This window comes from Xiphias gladius, chromosome 15 (assembly GCF_016859285.1).
Source record: "Xiphias gladius isolate SHS-SW01 ecotype Sanya breed wild chromosome 15, ASM1685928v1, whole genome shotgun sequence".
Classification (NCBI taxonomy): Eukaryota; Metazoa; Chordata; class Actinopteri; order Istiophoriformes; family Xiphiidae; genus Xiphias; species Xiphias gladius.
In genome coordinates, this window is record NC_053414.1 from 33,856,442 (window position 1) to 33,884,346 (window position 27,905).

General features: G+C 39.5%; 1 protein-coding gene across 3 annotated transcripts; it reads left to right on the forward strand.

Annotated features, from left to right (window-relative positions):
* Positions 1–27,905, forward strand: zdhhc5a (zinc finger DHHC-type palmitoyltransferase 5a). Of its 3 annotated transcripts, none has more exons than XR_005708876.1 (12): positions 1–217; positions 1,395–1,597; positions 7,299–7,420; positions 8,010–8,167; positions 12,744–12,916; positions 13,694–13,796; positions 14,039–14,130; positions 16,082–16,208; positions 17,997–18,105; positions 18,259–18,368; positions 20,429–21,722; positions 24,054–24,157. XR_005708876.1 is itself a non-coding variant. In XM_040145045.1 (12 exons), exons 1-12 carry the CDS (start codon positions 134–136, stop codon positions 24,283–24,285), a joined length of 2,664 nt encoding a protein of 887 aa, XP_040000979.1. In that variant the 5' UTR covers positions 1–133; the 3' UTR covers positions 24,286–27,905. The 3 variants fall into 3 exon arrangements, 2 of the variants coding, with proteins under 2 accessions (XP_040000979.1, XP_040000980.1); XM_040145045.1 differs by having other exon boundaries at positions 20,429–21,579; positions 24,054–27,905; XM_040145046.1 differs by having other exon boundaries at positions 1,428–1,597; positions 20,429–21,579; positions 24,054–24,285.

Here is a 27,905-nt window from a genome sequence, read left to right on the forward strand (position 1 = left end):
GCTGAGTTGTTCAATGTTGGCTGATATATGAGATAATACCATTATCAGTTCTATACAAAACCCCTGAGCACTCCAGATCAACACTGTAATTTTAGTTCTTTCTCAACAGTTAAATTTAGATGGATGCTGATGGATGTTCTACTGGATTTTCCCCCAGATGTTTTGGAAAGAACCACATCATCACTTCCTGCTTACACATCCCTGGTGCAGCTTGCAGGTGAGGTGGTTTAAATCAGCCACCGGCGGGGTTTAGGGATGCCCCGCCACAGGAAAACCAGGCTACTCCCCTGGCCCGCTTACAGACTGCTGTTTCTAGTACGAGTCCTGGACTGAAAGCTAACTGTTTCCTTCTCTAACGGGGAGCAAGGGGTTGTCATTTTTTTATTTACAAGACCTTTCATACACTGCTAAAGCTGCCCAGACTACTGATCTCTAGGTGCTGAAAACTTTTAATTTGAGTGAATAAGAATCTCCATACTTGGATTTAGCTACAAACAAGCCCATTTCCTATTTCAGGTCTTGATCTGCACTTTTTCTAAACTGAATAAAGTCACAAAGGAAGTAAGAGAGAGAGATTATCATCCCAGACTTTTTCATTTAAGATCTTCACTCATTTTACTCCTTATTTCCTTACCATTCAATTTCTTGCTGTTGCTTTGTTTTGTCTTATAAGTCAATTTCCTACCAAAACAGGGTTACCTCTGCCAACTCTGGTACCTCACTAAATTTTCATTTATAGACCAATCAAATTAATCTGAACCAGTTTTCTGAATATCTAGGATTTGATTGGGCTTTTATAGCACCAAATCACTATAGAAGTAAATTATTGTGTTTTAACAGAAGGGTCCAAATACTTTTTTTAAAATTTTTATTTTGTTTTAACATTTAAACAGCATTTAAACAACAGCCATATTTTTAAAATTGTACTATTATCATGATTTTCACCAAGCCTTTATTCACCTTGCTATAGAAGAAGCATATTTACTGTTTTTATACTGATATTTCGGCTCTTGTTGAAATGGACCTGTAAGAATTATTAGTTTCTATTAGTTTGTACTTGTAATTGTTTTACCACCTGTGTTTGTGGCTGACAGGGAAACAAGGCTTTTACGGCAGAGAAACTTGTAAACTTCTTTTAATCTCTCACACAGAGTAGATCGGGATTGACCTAATAATCTAAGAAAACAAGCATTCACTCCTCCCATCTCATTGTGGTGATGCAGAAGAATTTTTTTCTTCCTTTTCACTTGAAAGAGGAAGGCCTTCTCAACAATTCCTTCATCTTTTTTATCTCTCCTTTACATCTTTCTTTTTACCAGTCTATCATTTCTACTCCCAATCAATACACCTAAGGAAACATTTAACTTTGAATTAGAAATTCCTTGTCATAACAGTTGCTGAATAGACACACACCACACCACACGCAGGAAGTGATGCCAGTTGGCAGCAGTAAGAGTGGAGGACGGGGTCCATCCTCATCACCCCTCCCACATGCCGTGGTCCCACCCGGCAGGCCCTTGCGACCCTCCCGCTACATCCCTGTGTCGGCAGCCACTTTCTTCCTCGTTGGTTCAACCACACTGTTCTTCTGCTTTACGTAAGTGGCAACAAGGCATCAGTCACACACACACAGGCCTGTTTATTTATTTCTTTACCTGTAAAGAAATGAATATTTCATCTCAAACACAGAAAAATATAACAAACAATGATAATGGTGAGCAGGCCCTGTGCTTGATTGGATTTGTGATAATTTGATACACAGTTCTGGAGCTGTTTTCAGAGCAATATGTTCTAAAAGCTGCATTAATCAATATCTTAACAATGGGTCTAATGAATGTGTAATATGAAAGGTGTTGGTTGTTGTAATATACCCACGGAAAATTGAGGAGTTGATAGAAATCAAAACAGGACTTAAAGGAAATTAATACTGGACTTGCATTCATCAGGTGGACACAAACGTAACTCTAAATAATTGCTAATGTTGCTCAATATGTAAAGCATGTGTAAATAAGCAACTGTATGTCAGTGATGTGTCTACAGCTTGTTTGGTTGCCCCCAAGTGACGAAAAAAGAATAGATTAATGCAGCTGTAAACATAAAGGGTGTAACCTCACAGTTAACAGTTTGCTGGATCTTTTTTCAAGCTGAACGCCAACCTTTCCTTAGGGGCATCAGTAGAAAAATGTTGACATAATTATGAATCTATACGAGAACGTGAAGGTTATTGAGAAACAATCGAAATCTGTTGGTGTTGTTGTCACTAATTTTTACAGTAAGGAGTAAAATGTTTGTAAATAATAATACAGTAAATTTTGAGCAGTAGAGTCAGTCTCAATTCAGTTTGGTATATCACTTGCAAAACAAATGTACTAAATTAAATGTTTCTAATTGTTACCAGAGTAATGGAACCAGAAAACAGGATATTTATGCTATGATATTTTGATGGGGATTTCCCATTAAACAAAAGATATATAAAATGTTCCATTTGTATACAGTTGGACCAAAATAATCAGTTGTAGTTAAATCGGAGTCAGTTTCATGAATTATAAGTAAATTTAAAAAGCATCATTGATCACTGATCTTGGGTTACTGGAAATTTGACCCTGACTTAATCTCTAAAATATAACCTTCCAATGAGAGATTTTGACAGGTTTTCATTGCATAGTTAGACTTTGTTTAATGTGGCTCTTTAGCCTTAAACGGAAGCTACAGTATGTAATGTTTTTTTTATTTTTTTTTAGTAGAAATATGCTCCTAAACATATCTTAATGATTAAAGGTACTGTCAAGACTTCTGTGAGCCACACTCATTGAACAGACTGGCAGCAGTGCAGAGATATTCCCTTTTAAAGTTTTTGAGTGAGCCTCACCCCTTCTTACCAATCAAAGAAGGCCAAATTCTGGGGTGAGAGTGTGAAAAGGGAAAAAATTGTGCTGAGAGTGGGAATTTGTACGGTAGTGTCTGGGAGAAATCATGTGTATGCCGTTTAGATGTGAGAAAGTCAGATTATCAGGCGTGAGTAAGAGTTTGTGTGTGTATGCACACACCTGCCTGTCTTTGTATTTGTGTGTGTATATGTGAGAAAATCTAGTTTGTGCGTGCGTGCGTGCGTGTGTGTGGTTAATGTGGTGGGCAGGCAGCTCTGTGCTTTAGATTAGTGAGGAGAAAATAGGCCAACATCTGTCACCCTGACAAAAGCCCATCATCCAGTCTCTCACAGTTTATTTCTCCCTGAATCTGCTAATGTTTGTGTCCCTGCAGTTGCTCTCATATTCCCTCTCACACTATACAAAAGCCTGAGAAGAATTATCTGATAATAAAACAAAATTAACACAGAAACCTCCTTGGATATTTTTTAAACTAACAACTACTACAGTGGCTTCAAAGTGTCTTCAGACCACTTCACTTTTTACACACTTTATTGTGTTGTAGATTTAATTGTAAATAATTACAATTTCCATATTTGCCCATCAATCTGCACTCAATAACCCATAATCCCAAAGTAAAAACATTTACAAAAATATTCAGACTCTTTGCTGTGGCACACAAATTGTGCTCAGGCGCATCCTGTTTGAATGGTAAATGGACTGCACTTATACAGCCCTTTTCTAGTCATATCGACCACTCAAAGCACGTTACACTACTGCCAAATTTACTCATTCACACACACATTCATACAGCGATGATACATTGGGGGCAATTTGGGGTACAGTATCTTGCCCAAGGACGCTTCGATATGCGGACTGGAGGAGCTGGGGATTAAGCCGGGGGTTGGGCCACCGACCTTCTGGTTAGTGGATGACCCGCTCTACCTCCTGAGCCACAGCTGCCCCTTGTTTCCTTGAATTATCCAGGAGATGTTTCTAGAATTTGATTTGAGTCCACCTGTAGCAAATTGAAATGACTGGACATGTTTAGAAAGGCACACACCTGTGTATACACAATTCACACTGCATGTCGGGACAAAAACCAAGCCATGAAGTCCAAGGAACTCTCTGTAGACCTCAGCCATAAAATGACTGGGGCAAAGGGTCTAAAACTATTTCTGATGCTTTGAGTGTTCCCAGGAGCACAGTGCCCTCAATAATTGTAAAATAGTTTGGAACCACCAGGACTCTGCCTTGAGTTGGCCATTTGGCTGAACTGAGTAACCGGGCAAGAAGGACCTTGGAAAAGGAGGTGACTTCAGAAGTCCTCTGCAGAGATGGAAGAACCTGCTGGAAGGAAAACCATCTCAGTAGCACTCCATCAATCAGGCCTTTATGGTAGAGTGGCTAGATGGAAGCAACTTTGAATAAAAGGCATATAGGGACATCCACACCAAGAATGATATCTATAAAGATAACTACAATGATAACAATGTGAGCATTCACATTGATGAACGATAATGTTCTGTAAACAGTGGCACCAAGCATGCAAACTGTGCTCCAGCTGTGTCGGATTCCAAAAACATTGCGCAGAGAAAGAAAACAAATCCAGACGGGTATGGATTCACGAAATTCTTAAAACACAGAGGAGTTAGGAGAATCCAACACTCTTTCTTTATGTGTAATTTGCAGCCTAATATTACGTGAGTAACTTTCAGCACCACAGAGGTGAGGAGAGATCTGCTGTTTATTTCAATAAGTACACTTTATAGTTTATATATGCTTTACATGGGCAAGAAGGAAATTCTTATGTGTTTTGATTGGCTGTCAGTGTTTTTATCATTCATCAAATCGCTCTGAAAGTGATCCCAACGGTCTCATTCGCCACTGTTATCATTATAGTTGTGGTGAGGACTCTGCCATCCACTTGAGTGAGAACGATTTTTAAAACGACATATTTATAGTTATTGTTCTTGCTGTGGACAGCCCTTATGATAGCCCAATTGGAGTTTGCCAAATGGTATCTAAATGGCTCTGAGAGTACGAGGGAAAAGAGTCTTTGATCTGATGAGGCAAAAATTAATTTCTTTGAGCAGCACTCAAGACACTTAGTCTTGTGAGCACCAGCTACTGCTGATCACCTGGCTAATACCCTCTCATGGTAGTGGCAGCATCATGCTATGGGGGTGCTTGTCAGTAGCAGGTACAGGGAGACTGATCAGAATTGAGGAAAGGATGAATGCTGCCAAATACAGAGATGTTATCAAAGAAAACCTTCGCCAGAGTGCATGTGACCTGAGACTGGGATGATGTTTCACCTTTCAGCTCAACAATGACCCAAAGTTGACAACCACGACAATGCTGCAGTGGCTTAGGATAAGTCTCTGACTGTCTATGAGTGACCCAGCAAGACCCCGGACTTAAACGCCATAGAGCATCTGTGGAGAGACCTGAAGATGTCAGTTCACAGATGCTTCCCATCCAGTCTGATAGAGCTTGAGAGGATCTGCCAGGAAGAATGGGATAAACTGCCTATATCCAGATGTGCAAAGCTTTTAGAGACTTTCCCAAGAGGACTCAAAGCTATAGGTGCTGTCAAAGGGGCTTCAACAGAGTACTGAATTATGCGTCTGAATACTTTTTGTAAATGAGAGATTTCAGTTTTTGATTTTTAATAAATTATGAAAATTTTTTGTCATTATTGGTGACTGAGTGTAGATTGATGGAAAAAAAGGCAGTTTTATCAATTAAATCTACAACACAATAAAATGTGTAAAAAATGAAGAGGTCTGAATACTTTCTGAAGCCACTAAATATCCGCACATTTTTCGCATCACCTGTTAAAAACCCTGTTTTGGCAAAATTGAACAGTACGGTACAGTATTTTTGGAAATACGCCTTATATTAGCTTAGTTTAGTGACTGGGAGCAGGAGGAAACTGCTAGTGTAGTCATAAGTGTCTATTTAAATGTGACAAAATGTGCTTTCGTGGATCTTGCTGACACATTATTTCTTGTGTAGATGTGTAGAAATGAAAAACAACATAATGGAACAGTTGTTGTTGTTACTTTTGAAAAAGGAAGGAGCGCCCTCTAGGTGGTTTGTGTCTCTAACATGATAGTTAAGAATATGCAAACTAGATGGTTGTAGATTTTAGAAATATTGGAAGTCAAATTACTTTTTTTCTTTTTTTCATTGCAAAATCCTGGAGTTACTGATTAAATGCTTTGTTTTTTTTTTTGGTTCTATATGTCCAATAACAGTCAAAATCTGAGGCAGCTAATGATAATAAAAATATATATTTTTTAGACTTTTTCATATTTTATAGTATTAATTTATTTATTTTGGGTAGATATATAACTGCAAATTAGTCACTATATCATACCACCATAATACTTAAATATATATTTTTGGAGGACCTGAAAAAATTGTTTGACTTCCAGGGCGGAGAAAATGACTTTGCTACATTACATAGAAATGCAAAACTGTAATAATGAGCCTTTAAAATATCAATTTCACAAGCGCACGCACAAAGCGAGTGAGACTAGCGGTCTTTTGACAACACCGACAAAAGCGGTAATGACTCTGAATATGTCGGAACAACCAGTAAGGAGAGCGAGCGGCCATGCAAAGTGGCTAATGTTAGCCTACTTACATGCTTTAATTGATAAGTAATGTTTGAGGTTGACGAATGATAGGCTAATGTTTTCCTGCAGAGTTTGCATTTCACCTTCTTTTGATATCCTGCCTGACAAATGTAATTACTGTCTAATAACTGCAGGGACCAGCTATGTAAACAATGTCTGTCCTTGACTGAATGTTGCCATTTCCTGTGGAGTTTGATTTTTTTTTTTTTTTTTTTTTTCTGCAACCAGCCAACCAATCAAAACTTGTCAGCTAAGCTTTTCTTCTCATCAACTAATGTTTGGTTGACTATTAGGGGGCGGCACTAGTAGAGTGCCACAGAAAGGGTAGGAGTGTCAGAGTATTTGTTGTAGGCATGTTTGTTTTAAGGAGTTGTTGGCAATAAGAAAAATGCACTTTTGCAGTTTTGATCCTATGGATATGTTGTTGTGATAACAGCCTTATATAAATTTCAAACCAACTTTAAAGCACAGGCTTATGTGAAATCATCTGCCGTCACATGAAGAACAATGCCCTGGACCTCTTGTTCTGGGTTTAACAGATGAAATTAATAACAGTCTAAAAAATATCCCCACACAAACATATTTCCATGAATTTCAGAATGTTGCTTTATTTACATTAATAATAATATCAGTCTGTAGAACGACCAACAATTAACCCTGCAGACCAGGACCTCACTTTCATTACAACTGAACCATATAATATGAAACAATCTTGTTCTTTGTTTTTTCTCTGTGTCTCTCTGTGAGTGCACTGTCTGTGTCAACACTTCTGGTCATGTTTCAGGTGTCCGTGGCTTTCAGAGCGTTTCTCAGTAGCTGTGCCTATCTACAATGGAGTCATCTTCCTGTTTGTTTTGGCTAACTTCTGTATGGCCACATTCATGGACCCTGGCATCTTCCCGAGAGGTGAGTGCATGGATGGTTGAACGTAATGTATAGGTGTAATACTCACTAAATACTGTCTGCAGTATGCTTATAATGCTGTTGTGGCAAAATGTATAAATTAGCAATAAAAGCATAATAAAAGTATACATTTCTTGCTTATTCACACACAGAACAATTCCCTGTTATAGCCTAAAAAGTCTTAATTCCATTTTAATAACCTCAAAAAGATGAAAAACTTCCCGCTTTGTGTCAAACAGGCAGATTCTTGGTGTATCAGGAAGGAGAAGGGCTGAGGCAGAAGTCAACAATTCAGAATTCGATTTAGTTTGATTTTAAATTTAATCAGAGCTCACATCAATCACATTAACTAATTATCTAATCATTGACTAATTATTTGACCTGTAGTTGATTGAGGAGTAATTTAAGGATGATTACTGAGGTAAAACTGTGTACAAACAGCGTATTGGTATTATCAATGATTGATGAATTGAGAGATTTTAATGAGGCCAATGTGTATGTATATTCTGATGGCTCATGTTTTTATTATGGCCAATTTTAGGTTTGTGTGTGGGCATGCTATTTTATGTCTCTTCTGTTCCCAACTCTGCAGCTGAGGAGGACGAGGACAAGGAGGACGATTTCCGTGCTCCCCTCTATAAGACGGTGGAGATCCGAGGGATCCAAGTCAGAATGAAATGGTGTTCAACCTGCCGCTTCTACAGGCCACCACGGTGCTCCCACTGCTCTGTCTGTGACAACTGTGTAGAGGTGTGCTCACTCTCACGCATGGACTATTTACATTGAATCATTTGGGACATTACTCATGTACACAGTCTTTGAATAATCCTGCACCATCGACACTTAACCTAAAGTATGACTATATTAAATTTTCCAAAGCCATGGCACTTTAGATATTTTTGATAGAACTGCATCAACAATATGAAACACAGCTTTCCTTTACTGGTCTCTGTTGGAGAGAGGATTGTCAGTGTTGTTTGATTGTGGCAAGAAAGTCTGGACAACAGTCTTTCAGATCGGCTTGAGACATTTTTCTTTGTGGAATTTGAGTCATTACAAATGATCTACCTTGATCTTGGCACCACGAACACATAAAAACAAGAGTACTTGTGTCTTTCCTGCGTTCAAGTTTTCACTTCAGCATGCTATAAAAATCTACTTCCAGAGACTTGACAGAGTTTGGTAATCCATCACAGTGGACATAATGTCTGCTCTCATTGCTATCAAATCTGCTAACCATAAGCCTAGGCCAAAGTGCAGTTTGACTTTGAAAAAGTCCACCATGTTATGATAACACAACAATACAATGTAAAATCTCAGCTGATGTGATGAGTCTTTCAACTTTTGAATGATTAACAAGTTTTAAGTGTATCGTGAATGATTGCTGTCAACATTATTCCTAGGCCCATGATATGTTGTGTGAGTTATGGGTGCAAATTCTGGTTATTTGTTTCACTGCAAGAATAAGCAGTATGTTACAGGTGCCATAACATGGCAACACAATGTCAAATGATTTAATGTTATCCTACATCTGCCTTCTACTAAGGATGGAAGGACTATCTGAAGAAGTAACAAACTAAGTTAGTTCAGCATCAGCTAAAATTCTAAAAATTTTGGGAACAAATTGCTGTTCACAGCTGCATCACCAAGCAAGCTGAACTAAATTTGTGGCTTCACCAACAGGATGTCGAACATAAACTGAAAACAGGAAGGGTTTATTTCACATGCAGATGTACAGTTTACATCTCCTACCAATTGGTTTTGTGTCTGCTTTTAGATAGTTGGTTGTGTCCTTTTTCCTTTGACAAAACGCAACTGACCTTATTACTATAAAAGGGCAGATAAGCTTCAGTACTTTTCAGATTACCATAGAATGCAGAGGCTGTGCTGCTCTCTACAGCTTCCCAGAACTTTACCATGGGAGATTCCGGGACAGTAGATGTTACTTCTCAAAGTTTAGGAGTAGCGACATCATGTCACATGACCAACCAATCATGTGTGTCATGAACACATGGCCCGTGCGCATCGCACTTGTGATTTGTAGTTGCTATTTACTTTGTTGTTTCTTGCTCTTTTGGTTATGTTGCTAGATTTTTTTGACCATAAATATGATCCTGGTAACGTTAAATACGTAGCTGTCACTGACAGTGTGGGATCTGAAATTATTATACTCATGTAAACTAGTTACATCTGATACAAAAGGAATGCCTTCTTTGCCTCGTTTCTGCTGTCCTTTCTACTGTGATTCTACCCATTTTATCTATATGGGTTGCCTGTATATGGACCTTAGAGTTATAGCAATAGTAAGCAAATTGAATTTATTTATACTGTGTAATACACAGTACTACAGTTGTGTTTGCAGTTATATAATGATATATAATTGGTTGTCACCATAATCAGAATATGTAAATATTTCACTACATGCATTGTTACTATAATCATACAAAGGATAAGGATATGGACAGATGAAGCGTCACATTACCATCTTTGTTTTCTGTCGGAAACGATGCTTTTAGAGTCAGTTACCACAGAGAGATGCAGCACAGGATTCCTATGTCTGATCAGACTGTAGAGCATCTACAGAAAACATGGCAAGGAGGTTTGTGACATGATGTATGAATATGGTCGTGTTGTATTAATATGATTCTGAATGTTAATGCAGTTAAAGTTATATATTGTAGTATAACACATGCATTCAGAAAGTATTAAGACCCCTTTGCTTTTTTCACATTTTATATTGCAGCGTTATTCTAAAATCATTTAAATACATTTTCTCCATCATCAGTCTACACTAAACATCCCATAATGACAAAAGGGAAAACAGAATTTTTGACATTTTTGCAAATTTATTAAAAAGGAAAAACTTATATTATCAATGTAATAACTTATATTACATTGACATAAATAATCAGACCCTTCACACAGACACTTGAAATTTAGCTCAGGTACCTCCCATTTCTCTTGATCATCTCTGAGATGTTTCTACACCTTGACTGGAGTGAACCAGTGGAAAATTTAATTGATTGAACATGATTTAGTAAGGCACACACCTGTGTGTATAAGGTTGCAAAAACCAAACCATGAGGTTGAGGAACTGCCTGCTGAGCCCAAAGACAGTATTGTGTCGAGGCACAGATCAGGGGAATGCTACAAAAAAAATTGTCTGCATTGAAGGTTCCCAAGAGCCGATGGCCTCCATAACCAGGTCTTTTCCTAGAACTGGCTGCCCGCCAAACTGAGTGATCAGGGGAAGAGAGCCTTGACATCCACCACTGAAGCACTCCGTCGATCTGGGCTCGATGGCAGAGTGGCCAGATGGAACCCTTTCCTCAGTGAAAGAAATATGAAAGTTGCCTAGAGTTTGCAAAAAAGCAACTAAGGGATTCTCAGACTGTGAGAAATGAGATTGGTCTGATGAAACCAAGATTGACCTCAATTCTAAGGGTCACGTCTGGAGGAAATTGGGTATCACGCATCACCTGCCCAATACCATCTCAACGGTGAATCATAGTGGGGGCAGAATCATGCTGTGGGGATGTTTTTCAGCGAAAGGAAGACTGGTCAGCGTTTAGGGAAAGCTGAACGGAGCAAATTACAGAGATATCCTCAATGAAAACCTGGTCCAGAGCGCTCAGGACCTCAGAATGGGCCTACGGTTCACCTTCCAATAGAATCACCCTAAGCACACAGCCAAGACTATGCATGAGTGGCTTAGGGTAAAACTCTGTGAATGTCCTTGAGTGGCCCAACCAGAGCCCTGATTTGAACCCAATCGAACATCTCTGGAGAGACCTGAAAATGGCTGTCATCAATGACCCCCATCCAACCTGACACAGCTTGAGAGGATCTGCAGAGAAGAATGGCAGAAAATCCCCAAATCCAGGGGGGCAAAGCTTCTCGCATTGTACCCAAGAAGACTCAAGGCTGTAATCGCTGCCAAAGGTGCTTCAACTAAGTACTGAGTAAAGCATCTGAATATTTAGGTCAGTGTGATATTTCAGTCTTTCCTTTTCAATAATGGGTATTGAATGTAGATTGATGAGGGGAAAATGAATTTAAATGATTTTAGCAGCATAACATGAAAAAAGTGAAGGTCTGAATATTTTATGAATGCATTGTATTGATATGGCTCTACTGCAAAAACTGCCTCATTACCTCTGCTCTCTGGTTTCATATAAAAACAGTACTTAAAATGTCAGGTCATTAGATATTTTGACATAAGCTGTACAACATGTTCAAACTGAGCTTTTAAAAACTTGTTTCAGGAGCTATGCTCCCTACAACTGGAATGTCATTTTACTTGAAGACTTTAAAAGGCTATACTCATGTATTTGCAATTCCACTTGCTTTTCTTAATGTGACTAATGTGACTTTTGTGTGTGTGTGTTTGTGTGTGTGTGTGTGTGTGTGTGTGTGTGTGTGTGTGTGTGTGTGTGTATTTTTTGTCTGTCCATATTTAAAGCTAAGGTATGTAAGATAGGATGAATTACATGGAGGGAAAGTTTTTGTCTAATATTTTTCAGTTGAAATATGCTCCAAAACATAACTGAATGTTGAGAGGTGCTGTCAAAGGCTTCTGTGTCCCACACTCATCGAACAGCCTGGCAGCAGTGCAAAGATATGCCCTTTTTAAAGTTTCTGAGCGAGCATCACCCTTCTAACCAATCATAGAAGCCTAAAGTAAAGGGTGGGAGCTCTACTACTACTACTACTACTACTACTAGTACTACTACTACTAGTACTACTACTACTACTACTACTACTACTACTGCGATGCTCATGTAGAGGCTTCAAACTAGTATGACGAGGATGTAGGTAAAGAGCTGGGTGGAGTGTAACAGAGCAGACAGAGGGAGGTGTGAGAGGAATGGGAGGGGAGCACATGGGTCTACTTTCAAGTCTCATGCTAGTGCTAGCTTGATTTCCAAAAATTATATATTGTAGCTTTAAACTGTATATGTTTATACTTGTACACAGGTCTTCTTTTGAAAAAGAGATCACACACTCAATGACACTACATTTTTAAATAAAGGATAAAAAATATTGTTTCACGTAGTCTGAAACTTTCAAAAGAACAAAAAAAAAAATTGTTTGCAATGGTGAACAGGAGCTAAGCTCAGCCATCAAACAAATTCCTGATCAGTTATTCCTGTTATCCTGTCATTTCACACAGTCTGTAATGTAAATATTAATTGCAGATAATTTACAAGGTAGTAAGTAATGAAACAAAATTTTCTGCTAACTGTATTCCAATTGAACCGTGCAGACATAGGCCATTCCCTGTACTAGTTTTCTTACACAGTGTCTTCTAACCCTAACATTTTAGGACTTCGACCACCACTGTCCGTGGGTGAACAACTGCATCGGCAGGAGGAATTACCGCTACTTCTTCCTCTTTCTGCTGTCTCTGACAGCTCACATTATGGCTGTGTTTGGCTTTGGCCTGCTCTTCATCCTCTACCATCGGCAGAACATTGAGCGCCTGCACGCCATTGTCACGTATCCTTTTCCCATGTATTTCTGTCCATCCATTTTAGATTACTGTTACTGTACAGTTACGGTGTTGCCCACCTTGGCACCTGGCGTTCCTCCTGGGCTTCAACAAGTCAAAATGTTTTTTTTATGTTTGTATCAGATGTCCCAAGGATTTATTTCCATGTGGTGTGGGAGGATTTTACTCCACAATTATTTTTTTTTCTGGCTTAAACAAGTTTTATTAGTCCAGTTTTTTGTAGCACATTGCTGTATCCTAATAGTTCAGATGCTGTTTGAGTGAGATTTCCGTGCTAAAAAGGGTGAAACTTTGGGGGAAATGTGAGACATCAATGTATTGAAATGATTGTAAGTTGGGCTGTCATGATTGGTCCAGAACAACAGATTTCCATGATTCTTAATCATCATCATCTTTATCATCTTCATTATCATCATCTATTTTTTAGATTTTTTTTGTTTGGCATTTACTTTTAGTGGACAGCTGATATCTTGAGAGAGACAGGAAACAAAGGCAGAGAGAGAGGTAGGACATGCAAAAGTCTGTGGACATTGCATTCGTGTGGCATGTGCCTTAACCATTAGGCTACCAGACACCCCAAATTGTAATTATTTTGATGGCCATGATCTGTCTTAACACTGCCAGGCCAAGCTGTCCATTTAAACACAGTAAATCTAAAAATCTAATACGCACATTGCCATGAAATCTATTAAAGTACTTTCTATGGGCCTGTCTGTCTGTTGAATCTGGTCTCTTAAGATATTCCTTGACCCCTGTGCTCTCAGGCTGGCTGTAATGTGTGTTGCGGGTCTGTTCTTCATCCCTGTTGCTGGCCTCACTGGTTTCCACATAGTGCTTGTGGCCAGAGGCAGGACTACCAATGAACAGGTAGGAAAATCAGCGTTTCAGTACTGTACAACAATAACAGGTAAATTATTTAGAACACCTTTATTGTAAATGTCCATTATGTAAATCATTTTAATTTGGAAATTTTGAAAAGTTTTGAAATGTCAACAACCTTTTATACTTCGTCCATCCATCTCATCTTTTGAACGAATGAATGCCCGTTTTTCTACGAAACTCTATCTTTCAGTCTCTGTTGGTGTGTCTTGGTGTGTTTCCTTCTCCAGGTAACAGGGAAGTTCAGAGGAGGTGTTAACCCTTTTACCAATGGCTGTTGGAAGAATGTCTCTCATGTCCTCTGCAGCTCACAGGCCCCGAGGTGCACCTTTTTAAATTTGTCCTTTTTATTTAACTACTTTTCTCCGGTCAGCTGTTCAAGCATTACATAATCTTACAAAGGCATGTCTCCATGACCCATGAACATTCTTCTAATGCACAGCACCAAACATTTCAATGGCTTTCTCAGTATACGCTTCACAACAAAATACATAGCCATAAAAGCAACTGCAATTTTTGTAATTTTGCACTACCACAATGGATCTGAAACAAAGTGATCAAGATGAGATTGAAGTGTAGACCTTCAGCTTTAATGCAAAGGGTTTAACAAAAATACCGCATTAACCATTTAGGAATTACAGCCATTTTTATACATAATACCTCATTTTTTCAGAGGCTCAAAGGTAATTGAACTAACAAACATAATTATAAATATTAGGGTTAAATTTAATATTTGGATGAAAATCCTTTGCGCTCAGTTACTACCTGAAGTCTGGAAAACATGGACATCCCCAAATGCTGAGTTTCCTCCCTTGAGGTGCTTTGCCAGGCCTTTACTGCAGCCTCCTTCAGTTGCTGCTTGTTTGTGGGTTTTTCTGCCCTCGTTTTTATCTTCAGTAAGTGAAAGGCATGCTCAATTGGGTTGAGGTCAGGTGACTGACTTGGCCATTGAAGAATATTCCATTTCTTTGCTTTGAGAAAAGGCAAAACCTCCTGGGTTGCTTTTGCAGTATGTTTTGGGTCATTAACCATCTGTACTGTGAAGTACCATCCAATCAATTTTGCAGCATTTGGCTGAATCTGAACAGGTATTACAGCCCCATACACTTCATAATTCATCCTGCTACTTCTATCAGCAGTTACATCATCAATAAACACAAGTAACCCAGTTCCATTGGCAGCCATACACGCCCCATGCCATAACACTGCATCCACCATGTTTGACAGATGATGTGGTATGCTGTGGATCATGAGCCGTTCCTTTCCTATTCTAAACTCTTCTCTTCCCATCATTCTGGTACAAGTTAATCTTGGTTTCATCTGTCCAAAGAATTTTATTCCAGAGCTCGGCAGGCTTTTTAGATGTTTTCTGGCAAAGTCTAATTTGGCCTTTCTGTTCTTTAGTGTTACCAGTGGTTTGCACCTTGTCATAAACCCTCTGTATTTACATTTATGAAGGTGTCTCTTGATTGTAGACTTTGAGAATGATACGCTTTCCCCCTCAAGAGTGTTCTTGACCTGGGTAGATGGTGTGAAGGGGTTTTCTTCACCAAGGGAAGAATTCTGCGATCATTCACATTAGTTGTCCTTTGTGGTCTTCCAAGCCTTTCTGTGTTGCTGAGCTTACCAGTGCATTCCTTCTTTTTTAAGAATGTACCAAATTGCTGATTTGGCCACTCCTAAAGTTTCTGCCATCTGTGTGATGGGTTTGTTTTTTCAGCCTAATGATGGCCTCCTTCATTTGCATCGACACCTCTTTGGACGGCATATTGAGAGTTCCCATGAACAGTTACCAAATACAAATTCAGCACTTCTAATCAACTCCAGACCTTTTATCTGCTTAATTTGTCATGAAATAACAAGAGAACAGTCCACACCTGGCCATGAAAGTGATTATCAGTCAAAGGGATTATTAGTCCCCCAAAATTACTTTTGAGGGACTATGTATAAAAATGGCTGTAATCCCTAAACAGATAATGAAATATTTTTGACTTTTGACTTAATTTCCAATCCATTGTGGTGGTATACAGATGCAAAATTACGAAAATTGTGTCACCGTCAAAGTACTTCTGGACATAGCTGTATATGTCTTAAACTACGTCTGGGGGGGATCTTTGAGTCTTTAATAATTGAAAACTGCACTGATTCTAAACAGAAAATTTCAGTGCTCAGTTAGTGTATCACTGCATTCAAAACAATGCGTGTACCAACAGTGTACTTGTGGGGCAGGTGTTACTTATGATGTGTACACTCAGTTTTCTTGCTCTCTGTAGGTACCTGGGCAGGAAGAAGTGTGTGCAGAGTGTATGTGTGCAGCCTCCTTTTCTGCGGCCACATCTGACAGAGGCCCAGCTGGCTGCAAAGATCCTTGACAATGGCATACAGGGAGACCTGCACCGGGTAAGGGCAGCAGGACAAGAGCTCATAGGGACAAACTTTACTAAAGTGCCACACACACTGCCGTGTTATTATCATCCTGTTTCATTTAAACAGCAGTTAAATTTAAAAAAGGATAGCTTTGTCCTGCTGGTAAACAAGTGTTATGTAAGGGTTAGTGAGTTTGCATATACGCAGGTCCAGATGGCAGCAAGAGGTTTAAAAGCTGTTTGAAATTCAATAGACAGAAATCCTGTAAGGTCACATTAAAAAAACTCAACACAACCACATCTATCATCGCAGACAGTCTGTGATGTTTCATAACAAAGGATACAAATTAGTCAGTAGTAAATTAGTCTGTCCCAAGTACTGTAAGGTTCAAAAATAACAAAACATGGGGGAAAAGTGCTTAGAAGAGGCTCCTGGAGGCTACTCACTGCCTGGGAGTAAGGTCTGATTTGGCAGAATTAAACCCCAGAGGCAGTAATGTATCTGCTACGATATTGATTATTGAGGTTGAGGACTGATTTTGTTTAGTTTTGTGTTTTTATTTTAATGTATTTTGTTTTATTTTTTGCAGAAATATGGCAATTACTGTGCACATATAGTATGTCTTTGCCACTAAACTTATTGCAAAGTGTAAATATTTTTACTGCTCTGCTTTACAGGGAAACAGAAGGAAAATGTCAGTCATTGATTTACTCTGACTTGTATTCATTTTTTCACTCTGGCTTTGTCAAAGTCATTTGTTCTAACAATTTCAGTAATGGCAGTCAAAGGAAAACTCAAGATATTCATTTTCATTTCATTCATTTCACTGTACACAGAAAAAGAATTGTGGATAGGTTAAAAATCACTGTAGATTTATACAGTTTGCATACAAATAGAAAGGAAGGAAAACCAACACAAAAGTGTCATGAATATTCTTGTTTCACCATGAACAGAGGTAAGTAGAGTAGCCAGAAACTGTAAACAAGTAAAAATGGGGAGTTTGTGATCAAATGTTGCTGCATCATCATCATCATCATCATCATCATCATCATCATCATCATCATCATCTTCTCCTGATTAGATAATCTGCTAAATCTGCTACATATACACCAGGACAATAAAAGTGTGATTGCAAAATTCTCATGTGTGGTTGGAACATTATATAAGTCATGTCCACAAAAAATGAAAGTATGTCTATTTTCTTTTCCACTTGCATAACTTTCTCTTCACTTTTCTGTCTCTCTGTGTCAGGTTAAATGAATGACCATGACAAATTACAGTAAATGGTTAATACAGTGGAAAAGATCCACACAGTTGCACAGCTCAGGCATTTACATTACAATAGAGAGCAGTGGTTATAAAGAAGCGTGATATACTGTTTATATAGTCTTCATCTTACTAGTGTTGACACAACTTCCAGAATAGTTTCAGGGCTGTTTAACAATGATTCTCCAAGTCTCTGGAATTTTACTGAATGAATAGCATTCTTCTAAAACATATTCCCTCCTTTGGTGTTTTAATGATGGTGGTGGAGGGTGATGTCTAACATGTTGCTCTAAAATCTCTCTGAGATTCATTTGGGTTCATCTGGCGACTGGGAAGGCCATAGTTTGAGTCACATCATTTTCATATATGGAAGTGTCTGTATTCATTATGCTTGTCCACCCATTATTCAGGATTTTCAGTAACTTCTATATAGACATACATTACATACGAAGTGATTAAAGGACCAGTTTTAACAATGTGATTGATTTCAGGCAACTGAAATGATTCTTTGACTTTCAGTCTTTGATTCTTATGTGTGTTCTCTCATCTTTCCAGTCCAGGTCTAGTCTGGAGATGATGGAGAGCCAGTCATGTGACGCTGAACCACCTCCTCCACCTAAACCAGAGCTCCGCTACCCTGGAATCAACAGAGGAAACACTGAGGGTAAAGCTTTCTAACTTCCTGCACCACCCCTGACTTTCACCATCCGTCTGCAAATGAACTTTGTCTCAACTTCTTGTAAAAACGAAACACTGATCATCTACGTTGATTTCTATAGTGATATTTTTTATTTTTTCTCTTCCCACCCTCCTGCAGAGTGCAGTCTACTGAACAAAGCCCCTCCCACCCCCACCATGTACAAATACAGGCCAACCTACAGCCCTGGCAAGAACCACACAGCGCTCACACATGCTTACGCCAACCAGGTAATGTGTACACAAACAAATAGCAGAGTCCTCAGAGTAGACTCGTGTGTGTGTGTGTGTGTGTGTGTGTGTGTGTGTGTGTGTGTGTGTGTGTGTGTGTGTGTGTGTGTGTGTGTGTGTGTATATGTTTGTGTTTGTGTGTGTGTGTGTGTGTGTGTGTGTGTGTGTGTGTGTGTGTGTGTGTGTGTGTGTGTGTGTGTGTGTGTGTGTGTGTGTGTGTGTGTTTCTGAGCAGAGAAGCTTCTTTTCCATATTTCCCTGCCTCTGTTTCTTTCGTCTATATGATTTAAATCTAATGCTTCTCCATTTTTGTTTTTCTTTTGATTTCCTGTTGGCCATTGGTTTGGTTTCTCAGTGGCTATCTGTTAATCAGTATCAGTAAGTGATTGTTCTGAAATTCTTTTCCCCTCTTATCTTCACTTCTAACTTTGTTTCCTGTCCCTTTCTGAATGCTCTGGACGTGGGTAAAATACTGTTTGAATACATTTAAAAAGATTAGTGACTGGATTTATCTGTCTTGGCAGTACTGTTTGGACCGAATGAGCAAAAAGGAGTATACAAGTCTGATAAAGAGTTTTTGTTTATTCTTTAACATCAAAGGATTGTACCTGAATACATGTAGAATGGTGCAGATAAGTTGGTTATATTCAGTATTTGTACCCATGTCTGATCCATATCCTCCAACTTGTCAGTCCAGCACTCTGTGTAAATATGGTTTTGATACACTTTAGTTTGTTGTTCAAACTTCCATCTCCTTATTAGTTTCCTGTTTGTTCTCCTCTCAGATTAGAACTGTGTATTAGTGACTCCTGTAAATTCTCCCCAGAGTTTGTCAAAGGGAACTGTTCCCCAATAGCTCAGATACAGTATTAAAAGTTCTGTTTTTACCATCATTTTGCAATTTTCCATTTTAGTTATGTCAGCTATGTTTGATCTCTGATTTTGATTTTTCATACTCATGCCACCTTATCTGGTCTCGTGGAGAAAACATTTTCTGATGCCTCAGATAGAAGCCAACTCTTCATACCACACAGTAAAGTGTCAGACTAAAAAGAGATCAAACAGGAAGTATACATTGGAAGTATACATTAGGCCTTCGTCTCATTTAATTGATCCTTTTAAAAGTATCAAATATTAAATCTGTTTATAATATGTAAAATTCAAGTTAGAACATTTTTTTCATTTTATTAGGAATAAGGTTATGTCTTATTTGTAATGATTGTAATGATTTTTGTATCAGTATTTCCCTGCAGCTACTTAAGGGCGGTTAAGTGGAGTACAGGTAGCATGTAAGGCAGCAGGAATGATGTTAAATCTCTACCAGATAATCAGCAGCAGCAGGTGGTAGAGATGCTTTGGTAAACTTTATTTCATCCTATAACAGCTTTGAAAGACAGTATAATACATTTCTTCTATTTGAATTAAGCCACTACATGCAATGTGATATATCTCTGTATCAGTCTGAAATGTTTACGATGCATATGTGCCGAATTGCATTGGAGTGGAAACTACGGCCAACTGGCACAAACCAGCACTGTGCAGGTTAGGTTTTGGAGGACACCCAACACAATGAACTCCACAAATACAACAGATACCAAAAGGTGAGAATGAATTTGTACAGAAAGTAAACTCCTGATTGCGCTGATGAAGGTCCACCGACAGAGAGCTTGACTCACTATTAAATATCTGCATTGGACTCAAGTGTGCAGAGTGTTTGAGGTCCTTCATCTTAGCACTGTGACCCGAGAATGGTGATATCTGAAGGGAATACATTGAATGTCTAAAAAAATGGGCTATATGAAGCTTAAGACCATCACTATCAGTACTGACCTGTAAAGAGACAAGTTCCTTTCTGGTAAAGAAATGTTGCCACTGTAACATTTGAGGTGTTGTGTCAGGATGTCAACACTAGAGGGAGTTTGAATGCAGCAGGAACTCACAAACATTTACAGAACTCAGTTTTATACTCGTTTGCTCAGCTTCTTGTTTCTTTTCCTTCCTTCTTCCTCTTCTCTCTTTCAACGTCGCCCCTCTCTCTCCTCCTTCTCCTGCCTCCTCCAGTTAAGTCGAGGAGAGAGTGTTGGCAGTGCCAAGGACTCCTCCTCCTCCACCTCCTCCCTCCTTCAGGCCAGCCAGCAACCTGGTTTCCGCTCTCAGCCCAGCTTGGACCGGAGGGACACTTCATCTGACAGAGTGGGAGGGGCAGGAGGTGGGGAGAGGAGAGAGGGAGAAAGAGAGGTGGGAGGAGGAGGCATCCCTGGCTACTCCCTCGGCGGGCGCTCATACCCCTCCTTCTCTGACCCCACCGTCCTGTCAGGAGTGGCGTCGCGATCTTCCAGCTCCACACACACCTCAGCAGGCGCGGCCCACATCTCTGAGGCAACCACCACCTCAGCCAGCTTCAAGAGCTTAGCCAATCAGACACCCCCGCCTCACCACACGTCTCGCAATGGGAGCCAGTCATATGATAGCTTATTGGCTGGTGGTGATGATTTCGACAAGGTGGTGGCAGTGGGTTCAGCAGCACCTGAGGTTTCCTCTGGCAGACCCTGCACACCAGCAGCAGGAGGCTACAGCTCCCCTTTCCTGTCTTCACAACACAGAGATGCTGAGATGCACTCCCAGTCCTCCCAGTCGCCCCATCATAGCCACCGCTCCTCCCACCACCACCACCACCACCCTTTCCTTCATCGCTCGTCCTCTTCCACAACATCCTCCCCACCACCTCTTCCAGAGAGGGAGCGCCTGCTGGGCGAGCCCCATCCCAGCACTCACCCCCCACCTACCAATCAGGCCTCCGCTCCCTCCTCCTCAGCACCGCCTCCCCCACACCATCACCACCACCACCATCGCCACCATCACCACTCCCATCATCACCACCACCACTCTTCCTCCTCTTCCTCCACCTCCCGCCCTCCCAGATTTGCTGCCCCTCACGCACCGCCCCACCATGCCTACCCTTACCGCACCCGCTCCACTGACACCCCCTTGGGCTCCTCCTCCACCTCCACAACCCACCCGCCCCGCTCCCCACACCCCCCACCTTTGGGCAAGTCACTCTCATACTCAAGTGCTGCCGCTGCTGAAATGCAATACCGGCTGGTCCGAAAGGCCTCTGCGTCAGCTGGAGCAAATGCAGCAGGGGTAGGAGGAGGAGGAGGAGGAATTGGAGGGATGGGAGGAGGAGGAGGAGGAGGAATACAAGCACCGAAGTGAGTATGAGTTTCACCTTTTGTCAGGACGATTGGTTTGCTGCTAACCCTGAAAAATCACCCACCTGCCTGAAAACCTGACTACCTGATTGACTGCTCCTCCTCCTCCCTTCTCTCTTCCTCCTCCTCCTGCCAGATTTCCTGTGAGTTCCTCCTTCTTCTCCCTTTACTTGTGTTCCATTCATCTGTCAGGTTTCGCACTGTTATATGTATTATGATGATGTGGTCTGCCTGTTTATTCTTGTCCTCTGCATTACTACCACCTTCTGTTTTGGCAGTACATCATCTTTGTACCAGTGTCTTTGTCTTCTACAGATAGTAGATCTGTATCTATAGTATACACATTAAATTGAACTGTAACGGTTCTCATGGAGAAATTGGTTTGTTACAGCAGCCATTCAACATGATACAGCAGTGTAACAGAAACAACAATAGAGAAAGGGTGGAGTTAATGTTTTCATACACACAAGGCAGTTTTAGAATATAAATAATCATTTATGAATAAAGATGTACAAAAACATAAATTCAGGGTGTGCAAAAATAACAATAGCAGCAGTAGTAGAACTGACAGTAAAATGAGTGGAAACATTAAGATGTAAAATGGTATTATCCACATTTTTACCATCTCATCAAACATACGTAACATATAAAAAGAAGCAATTATGTATAACGTAGCTAGAGATGATATTAATGAAACTTTTCCACTCACACTGTTGTCCTTTGTCATATTTGAACACAAATGCATGAAGCATCATTCATTTGTTGCCAGGAATGAAACAGCAATTCAAGATCCAACATTTGCATCCAGTGCATTGTAGTTTATTATAAGATTAGTTTTTCTCATTTCAGTTATAATGAGGCACAGTCAGACTTTTGCATGATAACAAGTAGACTGTTTGATTTTCTAACATGTTTGCGTGTGTTTCTGTCCTGTCCAACATCCCTCTTGCTTTTCCATCCTGCTCAGTGTTTATTGGCAGTTACTCCAAAACTGCATGGGTTTAGATTTACTGTGGTTCTTTTACCGCAGCAATATCTGATTGTGTATCTTTTACTGTGACCTTGACAATTAAATTAAATGGACTGTGTAGAGTCTTTGCATGTATTGTAGTTCACAGATAAACCAACTATTAAAGGGAAATCTGTTCATGATAATTTCAGTAGTGAAAATTATGGCTATTAGTCAAATATAAATGTTTCAACTTCTATACTGAGATAGAAGCTTACTCACAAACGAGGTTTAGCATTAAATGACATTAGTTTCCCATTTTGGACTGTGACATCTACTGTGTGGGAGACAGTCCCACAAGATTTTCAAATCCAATTTTCAATTTTGAGTTCAGCACAAACCATTCCATTGTTATGTCATTGTCAACTGTGGTTTTCTCCGCAGACAGCAGAAACAAAATAATGGAGATTGTAGAACATTCTGGGTTAAGGCTGTTCTGTACTGTCATGTACTTTTGACCTTTTTGTACATTTCTTTGAACACAAAAGCCCAAGTCTGTAATTGGTGTAATATCTCCCTTAAACCCAAAAGGTTAAAATAGCGGCTGTGACCCTTGTAGACTGAGGGTCGGGTTGGTAAGTGAGTGATAGACCAGCTGCGAATCGTATTTTTAAGCTGAAACAAAGGGTGCTTTCAAGCTAAACTGGTTTGGTTGGTGAAAACAAACCCTGCTGCTTTTGCCACAATATTTTGTGATAGTAGTATAGGGATTTTAGCATGATTTAAAAATCTAAACTACCATTAAATCCATCTAATACCCTGATCAGACAGTCAGAAACAGTTAAGACTGTGCGATTCACAGCCATATCATTCCAACTGTTTTTCCATCATGCTTTCATACTTTCGACAATATGATTGTGAAACCAGTATTAAATTTCATCCTCTGTTGTATTAAAACATCTTAAATTTAACTTAATGAAACCTGTCGAAAGCCTGCTACCTTCTACCTGTCAGTATTCATAGTGTGCGGTTGGTTTTCATTTGAATAATACTAATGCTGATAATCACTTATTTCTTTGAGAGCTCTTTGTGACACACAAAGAGCACATTAGAAGCATAAAGTACAGACTGACCTGCAGTCAGTCAGTGGAATATGATTTCCCCACATGGGTCTTCACGATGCAGGAGGACATCACCAAAACTGTCCAATCAGTGAGTTACCTGTCAGTCTGTATAACTTCATATTTATGTTAAAAAAAAAAAAAAAAAAAGTGTTTTTACAAGCCAGTGTGAACATGAACTGGACCAGAAATAAAAGGCAACTGTGTCTAATTGTTTCTCTTGGTCCAGACCAAATGAACCGAACTACAAGTGGGAAAGCACCAGAAGTGTAGTTTAGGAGTACTGTAGGAGTGAGCCGGCTGTTATTGAGACCTCCAGCTTTTCTTCAGATGAACTCTTGACTTCCTATCCTGAACTGTCACACTGATTGTTTATTTTTTCTTTGTTTCCTCTCTAAATTCAGGGATGAGCTGATCCAGATGAAACCTCTGAGTCGGACCAACGGTGGCCAGCCCTTCTCCTCCTCCTCCTGCTCTGCCCCTTCCTCTCCCTCTCACCCAGTCAGCGTGTCCACCCAGCCCAGAGTGGCCTACCCCAGCTCAGCATTGATGCAGAGCCCCGCACACAAGCCCCAGGGCAGTGGGGTGAAAAAGGTGACGGGCGTTGGGGGCACCACATATGAGATTTCTGTCTGAGTGGCAGCCAGCCGCCAGCTCAAGGACCAATGAAACGAAGTGGAGATGCTCCTGTCTTTTTCTGCCTTCGAGGGAGAAATTTGGGTTTTTCATAATACAAGAAAACACTGACACACATCTGAGGATTAGTGGAATAATTTTGTCTGGCTCTTACTCCTCAATGGCTGATTGACTGTGGGGCTAAACTGTACCAGACTATCATGCCTCCAGACATCCTCCGCATTAATCCTGCTTGGAAAAGGACAGTAAGACCTGGACAGAAGGAATCTAGGACTTGCTGGCACTGGGGTTTTAAAAGACAATTTTTTGGATCTCAAAGGCCAAAATGGGAACCATGATTTGGCTCATTTTTGTGGGTTTTATCCTCACTGTAGCTCAGTAGGTAGCATGAAGCACTAGCATGGTCAGGTCTGGGTGTTACATTGAACAAATATACTAGCGCAAGGCATTACCACTGCCAGGTTTCTGAGTCTGATTCCCACTGGGGCCACCAATGAGCTCTGGATTAGGGATTGACAGCTGTAGGTCTACGAAGGTTCAAATCAGCACTTTTGGACTGGCACTGCATTTCGGTAAAAATTGGTGCAGATGTTTAATATTTCATGTTCACATGTAGATCATCAATGAACACCCCATGATGATGATGATGATTATAGTAATAATCAACACATTAAGTCACACATTAAGTCTGTGGAACCCAATCAAAATCAAGGTAGAATCCATTCAAAGTTAAGGGCTTCCCATAGACAAGCAGTTTAGTGTAAACTGAATGTGTGATCAGTCAGACTCGAGACATATCAGATTGAGTCATAGCTAGTTTTTAATATAAGTTCTTGCCCCACTCATCAATTAAACCCTACTTACAATGACAGCATCCACCAAATGGAGTGTGGTGTATTCTAATTCGATCCAAGAACACAAATTGTGATCCCAGGTGTTGTGTGATGCATGGAGTCTGTAATTCAGCCCAGGCAGAATCACTGTAACCTGTTGCCATTCCCTTCAAGCTGTTGTATTGTTCACAGCCTTTCAGTCAGTCATGGAAATGCACAACATGGTGGCGCAGGAGGTCAATAACCAAGCAATTAGTAGGATCTAGTGTGGACTCGTGACAATCTACCAGTGGCTGGAAAGACCTTCACCTATGAACTTTTCATCAATGTTACTGTGTGAATGGACTTGCCTTTTTAATGGAGGGGAAAAAATGTGACATTGGAAAAAAAACAAAATTCTCATTCCCTCTTTCTTGGATTCATTTTTTGATTTATTCCTAGATGTGAATATGATTCCATGTTTGTACAGGATGATGTGATTTTAAATGTGGATTTGTTTTTGTTTTTTTTAAAGTGGCGTTCATACCGGACTGCAGCATGCACTACTATTACTACTAGCCACTATAGGCCACTGTGTTTGGCTGTGGACCATGTTGTCTGTTTAAACAAACAGGAAATGAGGAAACTAAAGTGAAGAAGACATCATGTTTTGGCCTTTTGTTGTTAATGGGGTCCTTAAGAAGGGGGCTAAGGAGGCTAATTTTTCTGAAAAAATAATTCCTTGAGAAGTTGCCTTGAAAATTTAAGTGTTATCTTTTTTTTTAATTTCACCTATTTAATTTGAAATTGTTTTATATGAATTTATATGGAAATATAGCTATTGATGAATGAAGAGTTTTTAATATTGACTCAAAAGAGGGGTTGTGTTGTCAGTCTCAGAATCGGGATAAAAAGATTAAAGCAGCCCTACTGATTGGTTTTGGGTGATGCTCCACAGCTGATGCGCTGTTTTATTTTCATAAAGAATCTTGATTTGCAATGTCCTAACTGTCCTATTTTCCAACATCACATCGGAATAAAACAGGAGGACGGACCAGATGCCTAAGATGGTCTTAAAGTCAAATTGCATCTGCAGCATGAATATGATCTCTAGTGTACAATAGAGTATTAGGGCCACTGTTTATACAAATGAGATTTCAATATTTAAATTGTAATATATAGAAAAAAAGTTAAAAATTTTAAGTCAAAATTTCACAAGAAAGCATTATGAGATTAAGTCAGAATTTTATGAGGAAGTCCTAATATTATGAGTCATTTTGAGACGAAGTTGTAAATTTGCAAATTTTTTTGGGGGAAAAGTTAAATTTACAAGCAAGTCATTACTAGATAAAGTTGTAATTTTTTGAGAAAAAGTCATTACAATATGATGTCTCGATATAATTTAAAAGGATTGGAATATTTCAACACTTAAATCATGGATATAAAGTCACAGTATTAGAAGAAAAAGTGTTCTATCCATGAATGTATGTTGTTCTTAGACCAGGTTTTAGCATTTGTTGGCTGTCCATTTATACTGTTCAGTATGAAATATTTCCTTAAAATTTTATTTTTTACAGTATTCTGAAAACCTTTTTTTCTCCTCACAGTGGCCCTAATACTGTTTTACTATTTAAACTGTAGACTAGGTGTGTGAATTTCCTGCTGGTCTCCAAACGTCTTAACATTGAACTTGTGAGTGACAGTGCTCAAGATACAATTAAAAGAAGATTACACAAACTTAGTTTGTGGTATTTTTTTAATCAAACGTAAATGTGCCATGGGAAATGATCTTAAGATTAACTTTAAACATTTACAGATGAGGCTCCTAGTCTGAGAATGTGTTAAATGTTGAAAAAAAGTTTCTAAAGTTCTGATGATGTAGTGGACACTTGTACAACAGTCAACTAAGTCTTCCTTTTCTCTGCTAAACATTAGCTAGCCATTGTTTGCTAAAGATTTCACTTTCATTTCGCCAACTTCCAGCTGTGGTTGGAATGTGTCCGACAGCTTTATGGCAGAAAAGTCCTGCAATTTGTTGCACCTGTTAAATGTGGATTCAGTTGCACAGAAACAATAATACTGTATATTAAGCACTAAATCTAATGTTGAAAATAATTACACCAGCCGTCCTGTTTCATTGCCCCTTTTAGTGTGATCTCACTTAAAATTAGTTGTTTTTTCTCTCTGAGCCTTCACAAAAAACTAGAAAATTTGCCCTGGAACTAGTTAACTGGTGAAACAGATTCCTGGATGTGTTTAACAGTTACTGGTAAGTGACATAGTGCTTTGTAACTATGTCATCACTTTGCAATGGCAGACATCATGGGTATAACTATGAATTTTAACCAGAGTGTGTTTTCTCTGGAGTTTCACCTTTAGGTTTCCTTTTTTGGCCATATTGTCTTTATCCAGTCTGGAAAACAAATAGGAACAACACAGGACCGTATGACTCGGTATTGAAAAGAATATGACCAATTATGGTAAAATAAATGAAAGCACACAGGTAGTACGACCAGAAAGAATCCTGTGCTGTGAATGCTGTTTTTGAGGAACTGTGTTTTCCATTTCAGCTTTGTTTTTCATTTTGCTGTAATTTGAGCCCAGTTTGTGGAAACTTCTTTGTTTGAGCAGAATGGCTGGTAGATGAAGACGGTGGGCTGTACCTGTATGTTAGCAAGCACAGTTTTGGCAAGAAACCCAAGTTGAAATCAAAGAAACGAAAAATATGTGTACTGTACAGCTTAACGTGTGTGTGTGTTTGTGGATGTATGTATGTGGTGAGGGGCTGGGGGATTGATAATAAACTTC